This window comes from Bactrocera dorsalis, chromosome 6, assembly GCF_023373825.1.
Source record: "Bactrocera dorsalis isolate Fly_Bdor chromosome 6, ASM2337382v1, whole genome shotgun sequence".
Taxonomy (NCBI): domain Eukaryota; kingdom Metazoa; phylum Arthropoda; class Insecta; order Diptera; family Tephritidae; genus Bactrocera; species Bactrocera dorsalis.
Genome location: NC_064308.1, coordinates 33,040,632 through 33,062,023, shown reverse-complemented (window position 1 = coordinate 33,062,023; position 21,392 = coordinate 33,040,632). Strand labels below are relative to the sequence as shown.

The window sequence follows — 21,392 nt, the reverse complement described above, 5'->3', positions numbered from 1 at the left end:
GTGAGTGTCGATTCTCCTTTCACGGGTCTTTTCCAAGACTTGGCGTATGGTGAATATCTGGTCGGTTGTTGATTTGCCAGGTCTAAAGCCACACTGATAAGGTCCAATCAGTTTGTTGACGGTGGGCTTTAATCTTTCACACAATACGCTCGACAGAACCTTATATGCGATGTTGAGGAGGCTTATCCCACGGTAGTTGGCGCAGATTGTGGGGTCTCCTTTTTTATGGATTGGGCAGAGCACACTTAGATTCCAATCGTTGGGCATGCTTTCGTCCGACCATATTTTACAAAGAAGTTGATGCATGCTCCTTATCAGTTCTTCGCCGCCGTGTTTGAATAGCTCGGCCGGCAATCCATCGGCCCCTGCCGCTTTGTTGTTTTTCAGGCGGGCAATTGCTATTCGAACTTCTTCATGATCGGGCAATGGAACGTCTGCTCCATCATCATCGATTGGGGAATCGGGTTCGCCCTCTCCCGGTGTTGTGCTATCACTGCCATTCAGCAGGTTGGAGAAGTGTTCCCTCCATAATTTAAGTATGCTCTGGGCATCGGTAACTAGATCACCTTGGGGGGTTCTACAGGAGTATGCTCCGGTCTTGAAACCTTCTGTAAGTCGCCGCATCTTTTCGTAGAATTTTCGAGCATTATCCCTGTCGGCCAGCTATCGAGCTCATTCATATCCGAACAGAAAGCAAAAGTCATGCCAACTATGTAAAAGAGGACATAAACTTAAAACTTGCGAGAAGTTTAAAAAATTAAACATTAACGAAAGGAATAACTTTGTCAGATCACAAGGACTCTGTACAAACTGCTTGTCCCATACACATAATCTTAAAAATTACAAAAGCAAATTTAACTGCTTATATTGTCATAAGAGACATCATACAATGCTTCATTACAGCGCATATCCCATCTCACCTCAAAGGAGCGCATATACATAAAGAACCACGGGTTTAATTACAAAAGCCAAAATACTAAAAATTGCCAAGAGACACCATGCTGCTCAAAGGCAAAAAAATCTCAAACGCTGCACAGCGACACTCAAAATATACTAGTTACAAAACTGGTTACCACCTTACCAACTCAAGTTGAGTATAATAAAATCAAATACCTTAATTCACAATTTAGGAAATGTCTAAAGTTAAGGAAACTTCCACCCATAAATACTAAATCAAATAATGGCCGGTACGTCGTACGACTACCACTAGAGCCACAATTTTCAAATACTCCTCAAATTGGTATAAAAAACAAAGTCAGAGTTACCTCTGACAGTCCAAATTATTAAAAGCACATACAACTCTTCAGCCCCGCAGGATGGCTTTCGCCAATAATGAAAAAAAAAAAATACTTCTGAAATTAGTGCAAACGCGCTAAGACATAAAATATAACACAGTTGTATCAAAAAGTCGAAAACCGATACTTTTCATACATTTTCAAAAATAAATAAATTCTCAAGACTAAGTTAAGGGATCACCATACTCCCAATGCGATCAAGTGGCGCACCCACTCATCTATCCAAGCGCTCCTCATATGGGTGAGTTATGGGAGTTGTTAAGTATAAAAAATTATCTACTCTACGAATCGAAGCCGTTCTCTATTCACGGCCACTCCCTCGCAAGATCCCTCTATTATCACAGTCCAAACTCCAGGGCTAAGAAGTACCCATTCTAGCCATATCTGAGCCAGGCGTGCAGTTACTATCTTCATAAGCAGAGAATTAATTAAATGCAAACAATTGCCGATCATACAGAAAAGCATCTCCCAAATACAGAAAGTTGTCAGTAAAATTAAATAAACCAGCAGAATAAAGTTGTTTATCTTAAGCGCCTACCCGCATATTAAAATGGACATTTAAATACATGTGGTATGTTTCAAACCAAAATCTGTTCTGTACACACACGGATAAATATGAGTATATTACAACTCCATCAAGAAATACTTCTGCTGTCAGAACGTATTCCGCGCTTGGGCTTCTCCACCATTAGTACGTCGAAATACATACTTATACTTGTACGTATAATACTAGGCAAAATATTCGCCTAGGGGGCCCAGGGTGTTTAAATGAGTTAAGCATCCACCCCCTCTACCCGGTAAAACTGGCGCATCCTAATAAAACAGCGCAATTCACCACAGGATGCTCCTGCAACACAACACCAATATAACTCACCACACCTATAAACCAACCCAACCATCAAAAGGAATGGACAACGGGGAAGCCCTCACAATTCGTCATACACTATCCGCATAGCAACATTCATCTGCAAGACATTCATATATACACTGCGCCGCATTATAATTCAAGATCGACACATCAGTGGTCACCGGGCTGTATCGAATCAGCACCATCTCTCGTTGTGTCATCTGGACACCGTGTCGCATTTATTTATAGTACATTTGTCTTATTCTTTACGGGTTTTATGATGAAAATTACCTTATCTATTAAAATTATTTTAAATATAAATTCCACTTGCATTTTGTTCTTAATAAAGTGGTAGTGAGCGAATTATTGGAAAAGGTAAGTACCGATATCCATACACGAAATTTTATTCCAAATAAGAGACAAATGTTCATACACGGCTTGATAAAACTGTTCCACCGTTTTGTTGCCTTGAACGAGAGTAATCAAGTGTGTCGAGATCTCGCTTATCTGCGTAATGCAGAGTCAAACAACGTCAAATGCTGTTCCAGTTTAGTGGAGTATTGTATGACTCCAAAACATTATCAGCAGTTCCCGTTATTTCGTTTCTAACGGTATTTATAATACCAAAATATTTAGCTGTTCCTCTGATATGTTCATACAACTTTAAAATTCTATCAACGCTCTTCTTCCAAGAGCTGTATTCGATTGCATTTCCCGAAAATTCTCTGAGGCAGCGAACTACGTCAAGAATCTTGTCTAATTCATCAATATTTTGCTTATATTCGTTATTAATTACTTCATTTGCACAGTTTAGTTCGTTATGTTTAGTTTGCCTGATATCATGGGTGAGACATACATTTCTCACTATTCTTCTAATCAGAGCTTCTAATTCTGGAGTTGCGTTTCTTCTTCTTCTTAATTGGCGTAGACACCGCTTACGCGATTATAGCCGAGTTAACAACCGCGCGCCAGTCGTTTCTTTTTTTCGCTAAGTGGCGCCAATTGGATATTCCAAGCGAATCCAGGTCCTTCTCCACTTGGTCCTTCCAACGGAGTGGAAGTCTTCCTTTCGAATACTTTCAGAGGTGGAATGTTTTCGTCCATCCGGACAACATGACTTAGCCAGCGTAGCCGCTGTCTTTTAATTAGCTGAACTATGCCAATGTCGTTGTATATCTCGTACAGCTCACAGTTCCATCGAATGCGATATTCGTCGTGGCCAACGCGCAAAGGACCAAAAAAACTTTCACAGAACTTTTCTCTCGAAAACTCGCAACGTCGACTCATCCGTTGTTGACAGCGTTCAAGCCTCTGCACCACATAGCAGAACGGGAATTATGAGCGACTTAGACTTTGCTTCTCAATTGCCTACTAAGTCCGAAGTAGCACTTGTTGGCAAGAGTTATCCTGCGTTGGATTTCCAGGCTGACATTGTTGGTGGTGTTTACGCTAGTTCCAAGATGGACGAAATTATTTACAACTTCAAAGTTATGACTGTCAACAGTGACGTGAGTGCCAAGTCGCGAGTGCGACGACTGTTTGTTTGATGACATGAGATATTTCGTCTTGCCCTCGTTCACTGCCAAACCCATTTGCGTTACTTCCTTGTTCAGTCTGGAGAAAGCAGAACTAACGGCGCGGGTGTTGAGGCCGATGATATCAATGTCATTGGAATACGCCAGCAGTTGTACACTCTTATAGAGGATGATACCTTCTCTATTTAGTTCTGCAGCTCGAACTATTTTCTCCAGAAGAAGGTTGAAAAAGTGGCACGATAGGGAATCGCCTTGTCTGAAACCTTGTTTGGTATCGAACGGCTCGGAGAGGTCCTTTCCGATTCTGACGAAGCTTTTGGTGTTGCTCAACGTCAGTTTTAGTTTTAGTATTAATTTTGCGGGGATACCAAATTCAGACTTAGCGGCATAAAGGCAGCTCCTTTTCGTGCTGTCGAAAGCAGTTTTGAAATCGACGAATAGGTGGTGTGTGTCACTTCTCCTTTCGCGGGTCTTTTCCAAGATTTGGCGCATGGTGAATATCTGGTCGGTTGTTGATTTACCAGGTCTAAAACCACACTGATAAGGTCCAATCAGCAAGCTACTACCGTACGAGACCACTATTATTAAATTGTAATTTTTAAAATCCTGCCTCGGAGCAGAAATGTGTATAGGTATATTCGAACTATGTTCACTTTTATTCATTATGCAACACTAATAATGTTTTTATTTTAAACAATTTAAGATATTCTGCATACGAACAGATAACTTGGACGAACAAATGTACATTTTTAGTTATAGAGAAGGTTCTCCAGTTCAAGAATATATATAGTTATACTCGCGGAAATATTCGAGATATTTGCGCTTAAAGCTGAATTACTACTATTTGAAGAACGTATTTTTCGATTTAAAATTACTTTTGCTCTTATACTTCGCATTTTTATGTCCACTAACACTTCACTAATTCGTGTGAATTTGTTTTTAATATTAAACTTATTGTTCAATTATATTTATTTAACATCAACTAGAGGATTGCAATATTGATCTGATGATGAACCTCCTCTATCCGATGTACCCATTTTACTCCCGAAATCCTGAGACGGTATTATAAAGTCGACACAATTATAATTGTAACCGCACAGTTCGATTCAATTTAGATTTTAAATTTTTTACATTTACACATGTATGTATGTTTATATAATATATGTGAAGATATAACGCACAAATTACATATTTCACACAAATGCACAATCTATAACAATTATTTGAATTAAATATTCACTATTTAATTTTAATAATTTAAAACTTTCTCCCTTATTTGTTTGTAATTCGCAATATATTTGAATTCTCCAAATGCTCCAAATGATTTCTGTAATATTAAAGTTTTTAATTATACACACAACATTCAATTCACAATGCTTATTTTTTTCTCCTTGTTAAGCATTTTCGTATTCTATATATAAAAGAAATTAATTATAGTTATATTGGGTATTTTTATTGAATCAATTCGTGTGGCACCCATAAATCGAGCTTCTTAGTCACTCCAAGCTTCTTCAAATGGTTTATAACGGTTTCTTTCGACCAATTCAGCGATTTTATCGCAATTTTCGACGACAGGCCTTCCGGAGCGTGACGCATCTTCGACCACCTCTACACCAGAATGAAAACGTTGAAACCATCGTTGTGCGGTGGAAATGGAAACTGTATCGGGTCCATAAACTGCACAAATTTTATTGGCGGCTTGAGATGCATTTTTGCATTTATCGTAGTAGTACTGTAAAACATGCTGTATTTTCTCTTTATTTTACTCCATGTTTGCGACGCTATAACTCACGAACGACTTAAAAGAAACGACAATCAGTCAAACACGTGTTAGCGCGTGAAATGAGCTTTCCAAAAAGGTATAGCATGACCCGATGCGACGAACGAAACTAGAACTACGCGCTTTTAGCGCCAACTAGCGAAAATACCGCAAGACTTTATTATATTATGTTTGATCTCTGGAGGGTCCCCCCGAAGGTGGTGAATCGCGGAAACCTTTTAGTTTGATTTTTATTATAAGGATTAGAAGTTTCCTTTTTGTGTGTTATAAGTTTATATTGATTTTCAACATATTATTATAATTTTATTTTATAATTGCGTTTTATTTTATTATAAGGATTATTTTATAGAATTTTATTATAGTTCGTTAGCAAAATTTGCCTTTATTTTATAATATATTGAATCTAAATATATATTTCTTAGTAATAACTAATTTTACCTCATTTTTAATTTTTATTATATTAATTTTTGGTGATGAACTACGATTTTCCGCTTACACTTTTTTGTGAAATTAACAACTTATTAAAATTTTTCGTTACTGATAAAAGAGAATATATTTTTTAACACTTTTCACTTAATTAGTTAATTGAATTAGATAATTCAAAATCAAAAAAATAAATATTTTTAAAACTAACATCTTACATTAAAAGGTCCATAACTGGAAGAAGTGTCCCGTTTAATCCGTTTCGTCATTACTAAGGTTCCGTCGATGGCCACTTTCTCGCACGCTTCTCTTCCTCTGGAATGGGTAACAGATTTTTAAAACTAACATCTTACATTAAAAGGTCCATAACTGGAAGAAGTGTCCCGTTTAATCCGTTTCGTCATTACTAAGGTTTCCCCGATGGCCACTTTCTCGCACGCTTCTCTTCCTCAGGAATGGGTAAGAGATCAGATGGGCAGTTAATTCGGCTAGGAGGATGATTGAAATAATTCCACTGCAGGCCCCTTTAGGCTGTATGTTGACGTGGTTCTCCAATTCGTTGGGCGCCAGTTAACTTCTTTTGAGTTTAATTTTATTCTTTATTTTCAATTTAAACATTTTTTTGCGCACTGTACAAGTTAAGTATTTAATTTTAATTTTTAAGTTTTTGGAGTAATATCTAACCAACTCACCAACAACAGCCGAATTAAAAGTGAAACTTAATTCTAAGCTTATCCTATCACCAACTTAATATTTTAAGCGTCGGCAGAGCGAGACGCCGGCTGCGTCGCATATTGCTAGTGGCGTCATTAAATTCCGTAATTGTATTTTGACGTTCTTGTAGTGAGTAGCGGTAAAGTGGCGTGATGCGTTTGCCAAATTTTGTACCTGCAATCCTGAGCATGCTTAAGCTTAGTATAGTACACTGTATAACAAAATATTTATTTTTTTAACTTATATACATATACATATATACATATATTTGTATAAATGATCATAATGACGAGAAAAGCTGAAATCCTAGTGACTGTATACCTGTTCGTCCGTTCGTTCAAGCCGTAACTTGAGTAAATATGGAGACATCTTGATGGTCTTGGCGTAGACGCTGCATTCGCGGTTATTGCCGAGTTAACAACAGCGCGGAAGTCGTGTTTTCTTTTTGGAATGTCGCGCCAATGGGAGATTTCAAGCGAAACCAGGTCCTTCACTACTTGGTTCTTCTAACGGAGTAGAAATCTTCCTCTTCCTCTGTTTCCCTCGGCGAGTACTGCGTTAAAAACATTCAGAGCTGGAGTGTCTTCATCCAATGGGACGTCATGACCTAACTAGTCGCGGCCTCTTAATTCTGTGGACCATTTCAATGTCCTCGTATATCTCGTACATCTCATAGCTCCATCGAATGCGATATTCGCCGTGGCCAATGCGCAGAGGACCATAAATCTTTCGCAGAACCTTTTTCTCGAAAACTCCTAAGGCTGACTCATCAGATATTGTCATCGTCCATGCCTCTGCACCATACAGCAGGACGGGAATAACGAGTAACTTATAGATTTTGGTTTTTGGTCGTGGAGAGAGAACTTAACTTCTCAATTGCCATTCAGTCTGAGGTAGGACCTATTGGCAACCGTTATTCCCAGGTTGATTTCAAAGCTGACTTTGTTGTTGCTGTTAATAATGGTTCCAAGATAGACGAAATTATCTATGACTTCGAAGTCATGGCAGTACATAGTTACGTGCGAGCCACGTCGCGAGTGCGATGACTGTTTGTTTTATAATCTTGCCCTCGTTCACCACCAGGCCCATTTGTTTCGCGTCCTTATCCAGTCTGGATAAAGCAGATCTTTCGGCGCGGTTGTCGAAGACAATTATATTAATATCATCGGCGAATGCCTTCAGCTGTACGGAGATGTTCTTCCAAATTTTTGCTGAATTTTTGGTAAAGCGCAATGTCAGTTTACACAGCCGTATTTGTTTTGCGGGGATACCAAATATAGACATAGGGTTCCAGATAACTTTTCACTGGATATATGTAACTGCCAATACTTGAGTTATCTCAATGAAAAGTTGAAAGCGTAATTTACTTATAACAGTGTATCTTTGTGCCAAAAATATACAATATAAAATTGGGGGCCCTGCTCCCATTTAACTATTATCTGGATTAATAAACATCCAGCTGAATTTACTCCATATTATTGGTAATTGTATGTGAGGTACCTTAGTGAAACCCATGGAATTTTTTTAGTATGTGGCATGATAGTAATTAATAGATAAAATCGGGTCAGAATTACCCCAACTCTGAACTTATGCCGAACATATCGGTCAGTGTATGAGCTATATGTAGCATGTGCGTATATAAAGTCGCTAAGATTTCGATCCTCTGCAAGTTGCAAGTTGCAAGAGTGAAAAACGTTCGGTTGCACCCGAACATAGCCTTTCCTTACTTGTTTTGTTTAAGTTTTGTCATGTAATTCTGTTTGCTTTTCTCGTATTGGATCTGTGGGTACGCTTCTGACGAAAAATCGTCTTCAGAATATGTTAGCTGAAAAACATACTAAACAAATTCGCTAGCGACTCCACGCCTGCCTCAGATGTGACCAAAATGGGTTCTCCTTTAAAAACATGTCCTGGGGTTAGGATAATAGAGGGATCTTGCGAGCGTACAGCGATTTTCGAATACTTTTTTGAAGTGGAATTTGACGTATGACTGAGTCCTATAAATCACACTTTGGATTTGCGTTGTTCAAAACATTTTATAATTTAGGCTACAACAATTCCGGATTGCGAACAGCGCTTTAATTTACATTTTGAAATGTGTATGTATAATAACACCTAGCTCAAATCGTGGTAGACTTAGTATCTTTAGAGGGGCCACTTTAGCTTTTGATACTAGTTATTAGTTTGTAGCCGTGGTATCGCTTTGTGTGCGAACCGAACATACAGGGTTTGTTTGGAAAGTAATAGGACTTTTTCTCTGCCGCGACTGTACTTCGGAGCGTGTGCACACCGACTGATTTCGGTAGAGGGCATTCCAAGCTAACGACAAACATTATCGCGCGACGTGCAAGCCGAAAATACAGCGTTCGTTAGAGCAGAGGTACGCGAATAAATCCTGTGTGAAAATCCGTAAATCTGCGACAAAGACCAAATGTTGCTTTAGCAAGAAGTGGTGTGTTTCGGTGATACCAGGCCTTTTTGGAGGACCGGGAAGAGGTCACTGATGAAGACCGTGCTGGGAGACCTACGACTTCGACAAACACCACTAATGCGACTCGTTTGCGCAATGTTTTGAATTTAGATCGTCGACTAAGCGTTCGTTTTGCGCTGGTAGCGCTACATCGACGCAGAAAGAGCCTATTTGGTAATGTTTTGCACTGAACGTTTGGTTGAAATTTTTTCAACAATATTTTTTCAAGTATTATTCGTGGTGTGAGATCCACTGTTGAAAATGTCTCAGCTCTGTCATTATGACGCTAACAGCTTTCCATTTATCTGTCGACTGACACATGAGTGTCGTTAGATTTTCGACCGTAAAACTACGACGACTTCTAGTAGTGTGCCAGTAGTGGACCTCTTTTTTATAAAGCCGTATTGTCTCTCTGATAATCCGCCGGCTTTCTGGGTTACTAACTCCGAGCGGTTTCGTATTATACTTTCGTACACTTTACCCATTGTGTTGAGCATAGACAAAGGTCGGTACGATGAAGGTTCTTCAGATGGTTTCTTTGGTTTTGGGAGCAGAACTAAACACTCTACTTTTCACGAGTCAGGGAACACCTCTTCCTTTATACAAGCGTTGTACATTTTAGAGAACAGTTGAGGTTTTGCGCTTATAGCTTCCTTCCTGGCTCTATTAGGTATGCCATCTAATCCAGGTGCTTTGTTGCTTTTTATTTTCTTTGCTATGGCCAGGAGCTCCTCTTCTGTAACTAATGGGGGTGACTATGCAACTTCGTTTCGTCGCTTGGCATCAGAAATCTGATCGTGTTTTGGGAATAGTGTTTCGACGACTTTTTCCATAAAAGATATTGTTCTACGCATTGTCGCGTGGCATGCTGCGACCAGTTCCTTTCGCACAGTTGATACCAGATGGGCGGCGTCGTCAACTGGGGACTTTATGCACTCTAGACTAGTTCAAACAGGTCTGCATCGTACTCATGTTGCTTCCAGCTTCGCATTCGGGAAGTGTATCTGCTGAGGAGTTCCGGCTATGGGGTGCACGAAATTTGAGCTATAATCGCCATATGATCACTATTTGTGTATACTGTCCACATAATGTATGTACCTGCTGAGTGAATCATTTGCGAACATTATGTCAATTATGGATCCTTTGTTTCCTTTTTGGTATGTGTTTTGCGTTCCACTGTTTATTATCGTTACAATCGTTTGACTTGGGAATTCTTGAATTAGGCGCCCGCGATGGAAATCCCCCGATATTACAATTGGAGCTTTGCCTCTGGTTTCTAAAGACAGTCTTAAGAGGAATTCTTTATATTCTGTAATTGCTGCGCTGCGAAGAGCATAGCAACAGTTATGAGCTTCCCTGGAACTGGTCTTAAAAGGCTGTCCTTTGCAGGATCATATTGCTGCCTTTCCTGTTTTGTCAGCAATCCATGTGATTTCCGGACGCTGGGAGTATTGCTCACTTAGTATGGCGACATCAATGTTCTCTTCTGTAACTGTCTGATCTAGCAAATCCTGTGCTGAAGCGCAATGATTTAAGTTTAACTGTATTATTCTCATTTTCTTAGAGACTTCATCCTATCCAGCGAGTACTCTCGAAGGCGACAGATCCACCACCCTATCTTAACTTTGTCCAATTTTGGTGTAGTCTTAGCATCCTGGGCACTTAGGCATACAAGCGCTATATGTGTGCCACTACGAGTTTTTCTCATTTCTCTTTTGACGCTTGATTTCTCCAGGTTTTGGATTCCACACTCTTTCTTTTAGCGCTTCACAGATTTCTCTAGATGTAGTAATTTCGTCTAAATCCTTACACACTATTGTGACGTTATGAGTTTTTGGCTGTATCAGCGCCATTTTACCCACCGTTTGGAATGATTCGGCTCTCTTGTCCCTCTGATATTTTAGCTCAATCAGTAGGTCTCCTTTCATCGTTCTTCGTATGTATGACACTCTTCAAGACCGCTGTCGCTTTTTATCTTCCGAAGAATATCAGCATACGACGCACCTTCCTTTTTCGTTATTATGATGGCGTCCGGTTTCGCTCTTATTTTCTTTTGAATCGGCTTCCTATTTTTAACAACATCCACCCATTTTTCACATGCGTTATGTTGACCCGTATTATCTATTACTTTCGTGACCTCACTGGTCACTTGTTGTACCTTTTAAATAGCCTTTTTGGTTTTTTTGTGGGGGGTAGTTCTCCCGATGCTTCTCGCAGCCGCTTTGGGGTGTTCAGCTCTTTACAAATATGAGAAAGCTGTGTTGCTTTCTTAGCCATAATTGTTTTCTCCGGTTTCTCGGCTTTGTTATATAAGCTCATTATGGTACTCAATAAATTGCGCATAGTCTGGTTTACGTGCCTTTGACCATCATATTTTCCAACTCTTTTATTTTGCAACCCATTTTGTTAAAATAATTGGACGATTCATTATTTAGCGATTTCTCTTCACTTTTGCTTGTCCGATCAGCAGTTTCGTCACTAAGTGTTGATCCAGCAATGGTGGATTCCTCATTTCTGCCGTTTGCGGACGTTCTCAGAATTTTAGAATTCCTTCGAAAAGGATTCTCTGTGGTACGCCCCATACTATTCTCAGAGGCCATAACTCAGTTAGAAAATAGTTGGGTACACCTGTCAATGAGTACGTTCAGTCCCTGCTGCTAAAACCTAATTTATATTATAAATGGTTGGCAATGCATAAACCAAAAGCGAAACGAAAAGAAGAGAAAAGCGAAAGCGGAGAACAGCTGATTGATTAAAACAAAGCGGCAAATTAAAAAATAAGCGCACATTTGATTCGCTGTTAGTACGGGAAATAATAAAAATATAACTATTTACAAAATTTGGAAATTTGCCAGGAAGGGGCAGGTATTCGGTATGGGATTATTCCACGAATACTCCAAGAGCTCAAAAAAAACATCCACTTCACTCAACACTAACAAATGTATCATCTATTAGGGCGGGTGTGTTGCAGTTGGGGTGTGAAACCTTTTCACAATTTTTAATATATACTAGGTTGGAAAACATATTTATAAAAAGTGTTACATTGATCGGATTTAGTTCACATATGCGTCGTTTCGATCACCAATTTATTAGGTTCCGCTTTTTTGCTCTTTATTCAATGCTTAATAAAACATGTTACAATGATCGGATTTAGTTCAAATATGCGCCGTTTCGTTCGATAATCTTTTTTCATCTAGACGGCAACTTCACAATACCCACTAGCGGACTTGGCTTTAACGAAGGAAAACTTTTGCAGCGTTAGTGAACTCCATGTTTACACGTCTATTACTGTTAAACGCAATATCCAAACTAAACAAGCATAGCGTCGTTTTGTAGGTTATACCAAGACCTTTTAAACATGTATAGTATTGCCAGATACGAGATCTGTAGCGCTTTATACAAGCCGCGAAATTCAAAGGACAAAAAGGCGAAAAGGAGATAGTTTCCAACCTAATATATAAAATAACTTGAAAGCATATTTGTTAATTGCGGTGAGACAATAGCTTCTGCTTGAATGCGGTAACCGCTTAGAAGGAAATTAGGGTAATGGGGCAAATTTTATAACAGTTTTTGAACTCCTCTTCGGCCCATCCTTGTAATTTCAAATTTGGCTAGTTTTGTTGGCAGTTGCCACTTCTTTGTGCCCTAAACGCTTTGAAAGATCCTTGGTCTATTAACACTCTAAGTTTCAACAGTTCTCCTCGGTGTTCGATGGAGACGACTGCTGTGGGTAGTATAGCCTATATGAGCTTTCGCTGAGTAGCGTTTGCGTTTTTAATACCTTTGAGCAACATGGTGCTTTTTCGCAATTTGTGTTTGTAATATTGTAACTCAGAATTTCGTTCTTCAAGATTTGGTGTTGCAATTAAATCCGTGGTTTTTTGTGTATAAGTCTTGGTTTTAGGAAATTTGCTATAATGAAGCATTGAGTGATGTCTTTTGTGAGAATATATGCGATTGAATTTGCCATTGCATTAGTACATAATATTTGTAATCTGACAAAATTGGTACTTTCGATACACACTTCGTTACTTTTTAATCTTTTCGCAGATTGTAGCTTATCCCCTTTTGTGCGTAGTTCTCATGACGTATGTTTTCCCTGAAGTGAGATGTTGCAATAGCTCTTTGTAATCATGGCGAATGTGGTCTTTTGCTATATTTTTGATGCAAAATTCTTTATTGGCTTCACATTCCTCTGCATTTATAGCACGTCGCACTTCTTCATCCATGATACCAATTGAAAAATCTTTTAAATTGAAAGTGTTCCATTCCCGCGAAAAACGTTCAAATATGGCAACTTCCGGGCCACAAGATTTTCCAAAATATATTTCAAATACAGCTCGTAGTATGATTTCTGCAATATGATGCCTGCATGGCAACCACAACAAGCTACGTTTCAATTTTTGTTCCAGCAACATTCCAGCCCCATTACGTTTACCAGTGTTTGTAGCTGTCGTGTCAAAGCATACCATTTCCACCGAATTTATCATATTCATTTTTTCTAAGTAATTATATATGGACTGGGCGATTGCTTCACCAGTTCCACATTCAATAATTGCGATGGAAATTAATTTTTCTATATTATCTGCCGTTAAAACAATAGCTAGGCGTTCTACTTTTTCCTTTCCAGCCATTGCAGGAAGTAGTTTACCGTCCCAGTGTAACACAAATGTATCAGGGATCTGAAAAATTTTCGCTCTGAGAATTATTCATAACAAATCCAAAATTAACTTTTATACCTTGAAATTCTCAATAATTTCTGTACCATGACGCCGACGATATTCCTTGCGCTGTTTTCTCAAACTTGTACAATTAATAACCAGATCTTCAATATTGTGACCCAAAGCTTTAGCTGTTGCAATAATAAAATGAATTGCGAGTGGGGTTGACATATTGCCAGCATCCATGCCACGTTTTTTTTTCAGCTCGTTGGTGTTTGATACGATCCTCAACTGTTCTACAGATTTTTCAGACTCACATTTACTTTCGTCACTTACATCATAGTCTACACTCAACTCTAAAAAAAAAAGAAGTTGAAAGAGAAACTTACATATTATTTGTTTCAGCAGAATTAAATAAATACCTTGACTGCTTTCCAATCTTTGATACTTTGGTCTGCGTCGATTTTCTTCTTCTAACCTTTGCGCCTTCCGTTTTTCTTTATTTGCGAGACATTGATCTATAGAAATCATGCTCCCAACACGACCTGGCTCTCTTTGTTTAATTAAAAAGTCTCGGTCCTCAGGAATAGCTATCATTTCTAAAGCATCAGCATATGCAATATCGAATAAATTGTTCAAATTATCATTGAAATCATTTTCCTTTTTACGAGAACTAGGAAACGAAGATGTACAAAATTTTTGTACTGTTCTCCACTCATCTATAATTTCACCAATTTATCGTCACAAGTTATTGTTTAACGTTGGAATACGTGCTCTTTCCCAAAAAGGCAATATTTCCTTCGAAGCCAATTTAGCACTTTCCTTAATTGTTTTCTTTTCACACCGCACATAGTAAAAAAAACATTTCAGCACTTGTAGTTTTGACGGTAACTTGCTTCCAAGTATATTTTTTTCACATTTTCCTATCAAATATACGTTTGCGTCAGCAGATCTAAGTGTAACAAAATTATTTACAGCCATCACGATATTGCAGTATAACTTTTACTATTTTTAATTATTTTAATAAAGACCCTGTCTTAACCACAGTCAATTTCGCAATGACAAAATATTAAAAGCTCTATTTGCACGTCTCAGTCTGTCTAATTATCAACATTGGCGTATGTGAACCGTAATGTATGAATTTACCGTTAGGCGGGCCACTGACTACATTACATTCGAGTAATTTGTTGTTGTGAACTCAGTCTTGTGCAGATAATTTGTGTAGTCAGTGGCCCGCCTCAGTTCAATGGAATTTTTACTAATTTACTCTTTTCTAATATTTATAAATTTTCTTATCATTGGACATATAGAAAAAATTATTGTGCAAAATATTGAGAAAAAATGAGGTCATTACATTCTATATATAATAAATAAACAGATAACAGTAAAAAAACCAAGTGTTTTTCTATATTTTGACCTTTGACCTCATTATGGCACAGGTTCGCACACTCTGATCGAGTTAAAAATTTACCACATGAATTATTACATCGAATCGCATATTTGACCAATCCCCGTACTCAAAATTCCAAAAAAAAAAAATCTCATATAAGCTGCGCCAGGTCTAATATACATATAACTATATATCCATCTCGCTTAGTTTTAGGTGATACATACAACTGTTAGGTGAAAAAAACTATTATGCTCCGTAGCAACAGGTTGCAAGAGTATAAAAAAAGGTGAGTCATTTAAATTAAGTTTCGAAAGTTTTTATTTCATAGATATTAATTCAACGATTATTTTAAGCAGATATGACAGAAAAAGCAAAGTGGTCGAAAGATGGAATCGATGTAATGTATTTATATAACGTGAAATCTTCGATCGAAATGCCAAAGCTCAGGCTTTCAATAAAATATGCCAAGTTTTTAATTATAAAAGAAATGGAAGGACTTTAAAAAGGCGGATCTGGCTTGAATGAAATTTTTACTTTAAAACTATGGTGTTTCTCCCATTTAAATTTTCTGATGTCACACAATCAAGTAAGGAGCGGAGAATCAAATTACGAGGTAATACTTAAATTATATTTTTTTCAAAATTTTTGCGTTAATAAAAATGTTTTTACTCAGGATCGTGATTCGTTGAAATTTATTCCGGAATTTGATTCAGTATTAAGTCAATGAAATGAAACAACTAGTATCCAAACAACTTCGGCAGAAGTTATTTATATAGTAAGGGCCGAATTCACAGTGATTAGTTAACCAATACCAACGGCTTAACCCACTACTTTTCATTAACAATGCTTAGTTAGCTATTAGTTAAACCCCCAATCTCTGTTGGGTAACTACTGGTCAAATAACCGCTAATATTGTAAGAGTATAATTGACAATTGCTTTTACTGATAATTTGTTGAAATGAAATAATTCTTTGCTATACCTAATTCATTCTATAAATCCACCAAAACACTTTTGAAAATTTTAGGAATTAATTAATGTTTTCTTAAACACTGTAGGTTGAAAATCAACAAATCATGATTTGCTAAATCAGATAACCTATTTCTATAACTGAAAATAATACAAAACACTCATTGAAATCGGATACATATTGGTGATATCAGCAAATGTTTTTTGTGTGTGTGTGTTGCTTTGTTGGTTGGCTATTGGGATTTGTCTGTAAGAAGTGGTACGTTTCGATTGTTGTTTCATTGTTTTCAAATTTTCTACTCGGAATTTTATTGTATTGCAGTTGTTCTTCAAAATGCCACCAACGAGAGGATTTAATTTATATCGACGTTCAGCTGGTGCGCGAGCAGTGTCGACTCATCATGCGAATATGAGTCAAGAAAATAGAAACATTGCGCAACAACCAATGCAAACTACGTCAAAATTTGTGCGCAACAAACAGAAGCACAACAGAAGGCTGTATTCTATTCGCGTAGCTTGGCGCAACAAAGTCGTCGAGTAAATCAATGTGGAAATTTATCGGTGCAAAGTCGACAAATGAATACTGAAAATAGACAACAAAGAAAAAGTGCGGGCAACGTCAATTTGCTTCGAGTAGCATTCCGATATGATTGTGCATTCGATTATCGATCTCTTCCTGTCGTTGCTCAATGATTGTACTTTGTCCTCATTGCATTGCATTGAAATTTCCAGGAGAAACACCTAGACTGTGTTGCCTTAATGGAAAAGTTATATTGCCAACATTGCCATCGCAACCGGAACCATTTCGATCGTATCTAGAAGGCGTAACAACAGAATCAAATCTATTTCTTGCAAATGTTTAAAACTGTAATACGAGTAAGTGCTTTCAAATGACTTTTTTTCGCTGCATAAATTATCAATGAAAGCGGATATAATGCGTCGTTCAAGGTAATTCCTGCTCGAAAGAGTACTCTTCCCTTTCATTTGAATGATCGCATTTTATTAATTTTGAATTCGTCTCTTGGTAACCAGATTCAAGGTGGCGAATACAATTTCTTGCAAATCTATTTCATTGGGATCGAGAGCAATCAAATAAACCATCGGAGTGTATTGTACAACAGAATGAAAGAAGACATCATCAGAGAATTGCAACCAGCGGCGTAGCTACAACTTCGGGCACCCGGGGCCAAGGATGTACTGCCGCCCCTCTTTATCTACCTACCTCATGAGGTGGTTCGAACAAAAGTTAATTTTTACAAAATACCTTCGATATTAAGTATATAAAATTTAGGAACTAGAAGCCACGCAAATTCTGAAGTTCCAAAATTCTCACAATACGGTTTTTGAGGAAATTGATAGTAAATTTACGAGACATCTTATTAAAAGCCATAGAAAAACCAAATTCAAAGACTGAAGAGTATTCGAGTAAAAACTAATACTTTTCATTGTTATTCAGATTATTACATTGTGAGTGTACAACTCTTTATCTTTTATGATAAATTTTGTAAAAGAATTTGTTGAAGTATTTTTCTGAATATTAAAACACAGCGAAGATCGTTTTGCCGCCCCCAAGACGTTGCGCCCGGGGCAACGGCCTCAAAATATAATAATACATTAACTAAACTAATTTTTATATATTAATATTAAATACATGCCATGTTGTCCTGAATCCATTAAAAATATTTTCAAGAATTCCGTCAAGCAATAAAAAAACCACTTGCAATTTCGAGAACAATGAAGAGTTTCGCGAATAAGCACGTGCGTTCTGAAGGAAGTCTAGGTTCCGACTACTTGTGTGGCAATATAGCGGCCCGAAGGTCATTCATTTAATCGGTTCATTGTAGAATGGTTATTTAGGTACCAAAAAAAATCAATTTTGAGTACCATCGCTGAAGTTTGTAATTTTCAATTTTGTCCGGTTTTTGAGGGTAAATGCTCCTATGTGCGACGAAGCAATGGACAATTGCAACGTATTAGTGAGACACATTGGTCGTATGATGCACTTCAGTATCCGCTCATGTTTTGGGAAAGAGAGGACGGCTACCACTTTAACATCAAAATGTTAAATCCAGTTACTTGTTAATAGACTTCTTCCTTCAATCATGTCACCAAATCAATCAATTAAATGGAATCTTAACTTAATTTACAAACTTTGTATTTATTTGGTACTTTGGATTCATTTGTTATTAGGTGAAGAAACGAAGAAAGTAAGTTCTATGCATATCGTTTAATGATTCGTCAAAATGAGGTTAGGATGTCGCCGATTGCTTCAACAATTCTGCGTGGAAATGTATATAAAAATCTAGACTGAACGGCTCAATTACATTCTTTTTATTTAACCGAAATTGCGTTCAGAAGAGTACATTCATTTGCGGGATGGAATAAGAACTGAAGGTGATGCAAGGAATCTTGGTCGACTAACAATCTTACCGGCAACGTATGTTGGCAGTCCACGCCACATGCACGAGTATGCTCAAGATGCGATGGCGTTTGTTCGACAGTACAGTCGTCCAGATTTATTTGTCTCCTTCAGTTGCAACTCAATTTGGCTTGATATTCAGCGCAATTCCCGGACAAACATCGAGTGATCGACGTGATATCACTGCACTGAAGGTTCTAATGTATTTCGTTATTAAACAACGTGTATTTGGAGAGGTTCGATGCTGGATGTATGCTGTTGAATGGCAGAAGAGAGGACTGCCGTACGTGCATATTCTACTTTAGTTCGTTGAAAAGATTCGACCAGACGAAATCTATGCTGTCATTTGCGCAGAGATACCGGATGCAGAAATTGATCAAGAATTATATGATATAGTCATCATGAATATGATTCACAGACCGTATGGAACAATAACATGGCTAACGGCAAGTGTTTTAAACGCTACCCACATCCTTTCACTGCGGAAACTATTATCGCCAACGACGTATGTATATTCACTTTATTGACGTCTTTCACCTGATGATAATGACAGTTACATTGAAATTGAAACAAAATGGTGTTGTGGTCGATAACAATTGGATTGTTCCACATTCACTACTACTTTGCACAACATTTTATGCGCATATCAATGTGGGGGACTGCAATTCGATTAAATTATGCCGATGATGAACGAACACGGTATCAAATTGTTTTCTCGTAAATGGCGAATTCATTTTTTTTTTTTACCGAAACTCACTTTTATAAAAGAATAACGCAAAGTACGGGGTTTCTTAAATATTCTTATATGTATATATAGTATATAATATATATATAATATTTCAGATTTCAGGAGGGCCGGGATGTCTAAATGACTCTCAGCTTACATCTATATAGAAAAGATTTCAAAATTATAAAATACACCAATCGGCGGTTTCATGACGATGTAGGCTGAGAGTCACTTAGACATCCCGGCCCCCCTAGACAAATTATTAGCGTAGTAGTCTTTGCAATTGTTGCAATGTGGCCACCACGTTACTGAGCCCGGTGGGTTGGCGAAACGGCGGTCTAGGTTAATGCCGCCGCGTAGATGTATTATGTTGTTGGCGCCGAGTACCTGTTCGTGATTCTAGTGGTGGCTCAGTTCTTCGTGGTCGTGCAGCACGGTTCGCCTGCGGTCGTCGGGTCGTAGCACGACTGGAGGAGGCAAGTTATTGTCTGCCGTCTCGATGAAGGAGTGTGTGATGCGGCCGCATGCATATTTGGCACGCATATCCGGACGTACACTCCGGTGTGGAGTAGGTAGTTGTCAGAAAATTTAGGCAGTGGCCATGTGCCTGGACAATCTGCTGGCGTAGCGGAGGCAGCATCCTCGTAAATAAGCCGCAGTGCGGCAACCTGTGGGGGTGACGGCAGAGCGGGCATCAGAGGTGCTGCGGGTCTGCTGGCACCGGCGTCGGATTTGCGCGTGTTGCACTTCGTGAAACGGTTGGTTGCGTTGTGGCCGTGGGATTTCGAGGGACTGGTGTAGGCTCATGCGTGGCACGTGAATAGTCAACCGAACGGCTAGCGTTGGTGCTGGCGGCATATCGGCATCCATTTGATCTGTCAAAGATATTATTTAGGTTATATGTTTGTGGGAGATACTGATACGATAGTTGGTGCTACGTTAGGTGGCAGTGGTGGTTAGTTATGTGGATCACCCATCTATTATTATTTTTGCGGTTTTCATTAAGATATTATTTGTGGTTCGTTTTGCCAGTTATGTCGATTTATAGTTTATTGTTTACGGTTTACGTGTCGGTTTTATCGGCTGTGGGCAAAAGCATAGTTTAACGAGGGGCGGAGTTAGTGTTCCGTTTTGCGTACGGAGATCAACAACGCGAATGTGACCGTCGGAGCCGTGGTAAAGCTTCTCTATGCGGCCACGCCTCAATTCAGTGGGATGGAGACAATCGTCATGAATTAAGGCACAATCTCCAAGCTTAGGGGCGTTTTCCGGTGTTTTCTACCGGTACCTTCTGTGGAGGTCCTTTAAATAATCTTCTTTCCATCGAAGACTGAAATCATGATGGAAAATTTTAATTCTTTCCCATCTAGTTAATAAGGAAAGCGACTCCACGCCTGGCTCAGGTGTGGCCAGAATGGGCGCTCCTTTAAGAAAATGCCCTGGTGTGAGGGTTGTAAAGTCTGATGGATCTTGCGAGAGGGCAACGAGAGGCCGAGAGTTGAGAACGGCTTCAATTCTGGTTAACAAAGTCGTAAATTCTTCATAATTAAATTTATATGTGCCAGTTAGCTTCTTGAAATGTGATTTGAAGCTTTTTACGGCTGATTCCCATAAAACACCCATATCTGGAGCGCTTGGGGGAATAAACTGCCAATTGATACCTTGGCGAGCATATTTTTGTACAATGTGAGACTTGCTTCATAAAATCTACAAATGGTTTTTTTGTGGCTATTTGTGCTCCGATAAATGTTTTACCATTATCGCTCATGATTTTGGATGGAAAGCTACGTCTTCCGACGAAGCGAGCGAATGCCGCGAGAAAAGCCTCCTTTGTCAGATTGGTACATAGCTCAAGGTTAAAACAGACAAAGACAGCCACATAGTCTTTCATCAGGGTGGGAGACCTTAGCATGGACGCCTTTGTTTGAAAAGGCCCAGCAAAGTCCACACCTGTTGTGGTGAAAGGCAGAGCGAAATTGCAGCGTTCAGGTGGAAGTGCTGCCATAATCTGCGTTCTCATTTTCTGCTTGTGCATAGTGCAGACCTTGCACATGAAAATGCACTTCTTTATTTGGGGCTTAAGACGGGGAACATACTACTCTTGGCGTACTATATGTTGCATGAGGCGATGTTCGGCGTGTAACATGAGTATATGGAAATAATT

General features: G+C 38.6%; 2 protein-coding genes and 1 long non-coding RNA gene across 3 annotated transcripts in view; 1 reads left to right on the top strand and 2 right to left on the bottom strand.

Moving 5' to 3' along the window:
• LOC125779588 (uncharacterized) overlaps positions 1–19,279 on the top strand; it is a 39,163-nt gene extending 19,884 nt beyond the window's left edge. Inside the window, exons 2-7 of the long non-coding RNA XR_007423364.1 lie at positions 15,323–15,401; positions 15,472–15,728; positions 15,789–15,890; positions 16,172–16,341; positions 16,405–17,030; positions 17,115–19,279. This is a non-coding gene — a long non-coding RNA (uncharacterized LOC125779588). The remainder of the gene's footprint in view (positions 1–15,322; positions 15,402–15,471; positions 15,729–15,788; positions 15,891–16,171; positions 16,342–16,404; positions 17,031–17,114) is intronic.
• The window catches only part of LOC125779324 (uncharacterized), a 210,046-nt gene that overhangs the window by 81,884 nt on the left and 106,770 nt on the right, over positions 1–21,392 (bottom strand). The window lies entirely within an intron of this gene.
• On the bottom strand, positions 7,155–15,312 carry LOC125779369 (uncharacterized). The gene is made up of 3 exons (XM_049460701.1): positions 14,148–15,312; positions 13,804–14,081; positions 7,155–13,746 (listed from the first exon to the last, which is right to left on the bottom strand). The coding sequence occupies exons 1-3, from the start codon at positions 14,320–14,322 to the stop codon at positions 13,123–13,125; spliced, it is 1,077 nt and encodes a 358-aa protein (XP_049316658.1). The 5' UTR covers positions 14,323–15,312; the 3' UTR covers positions 7,155–13,122.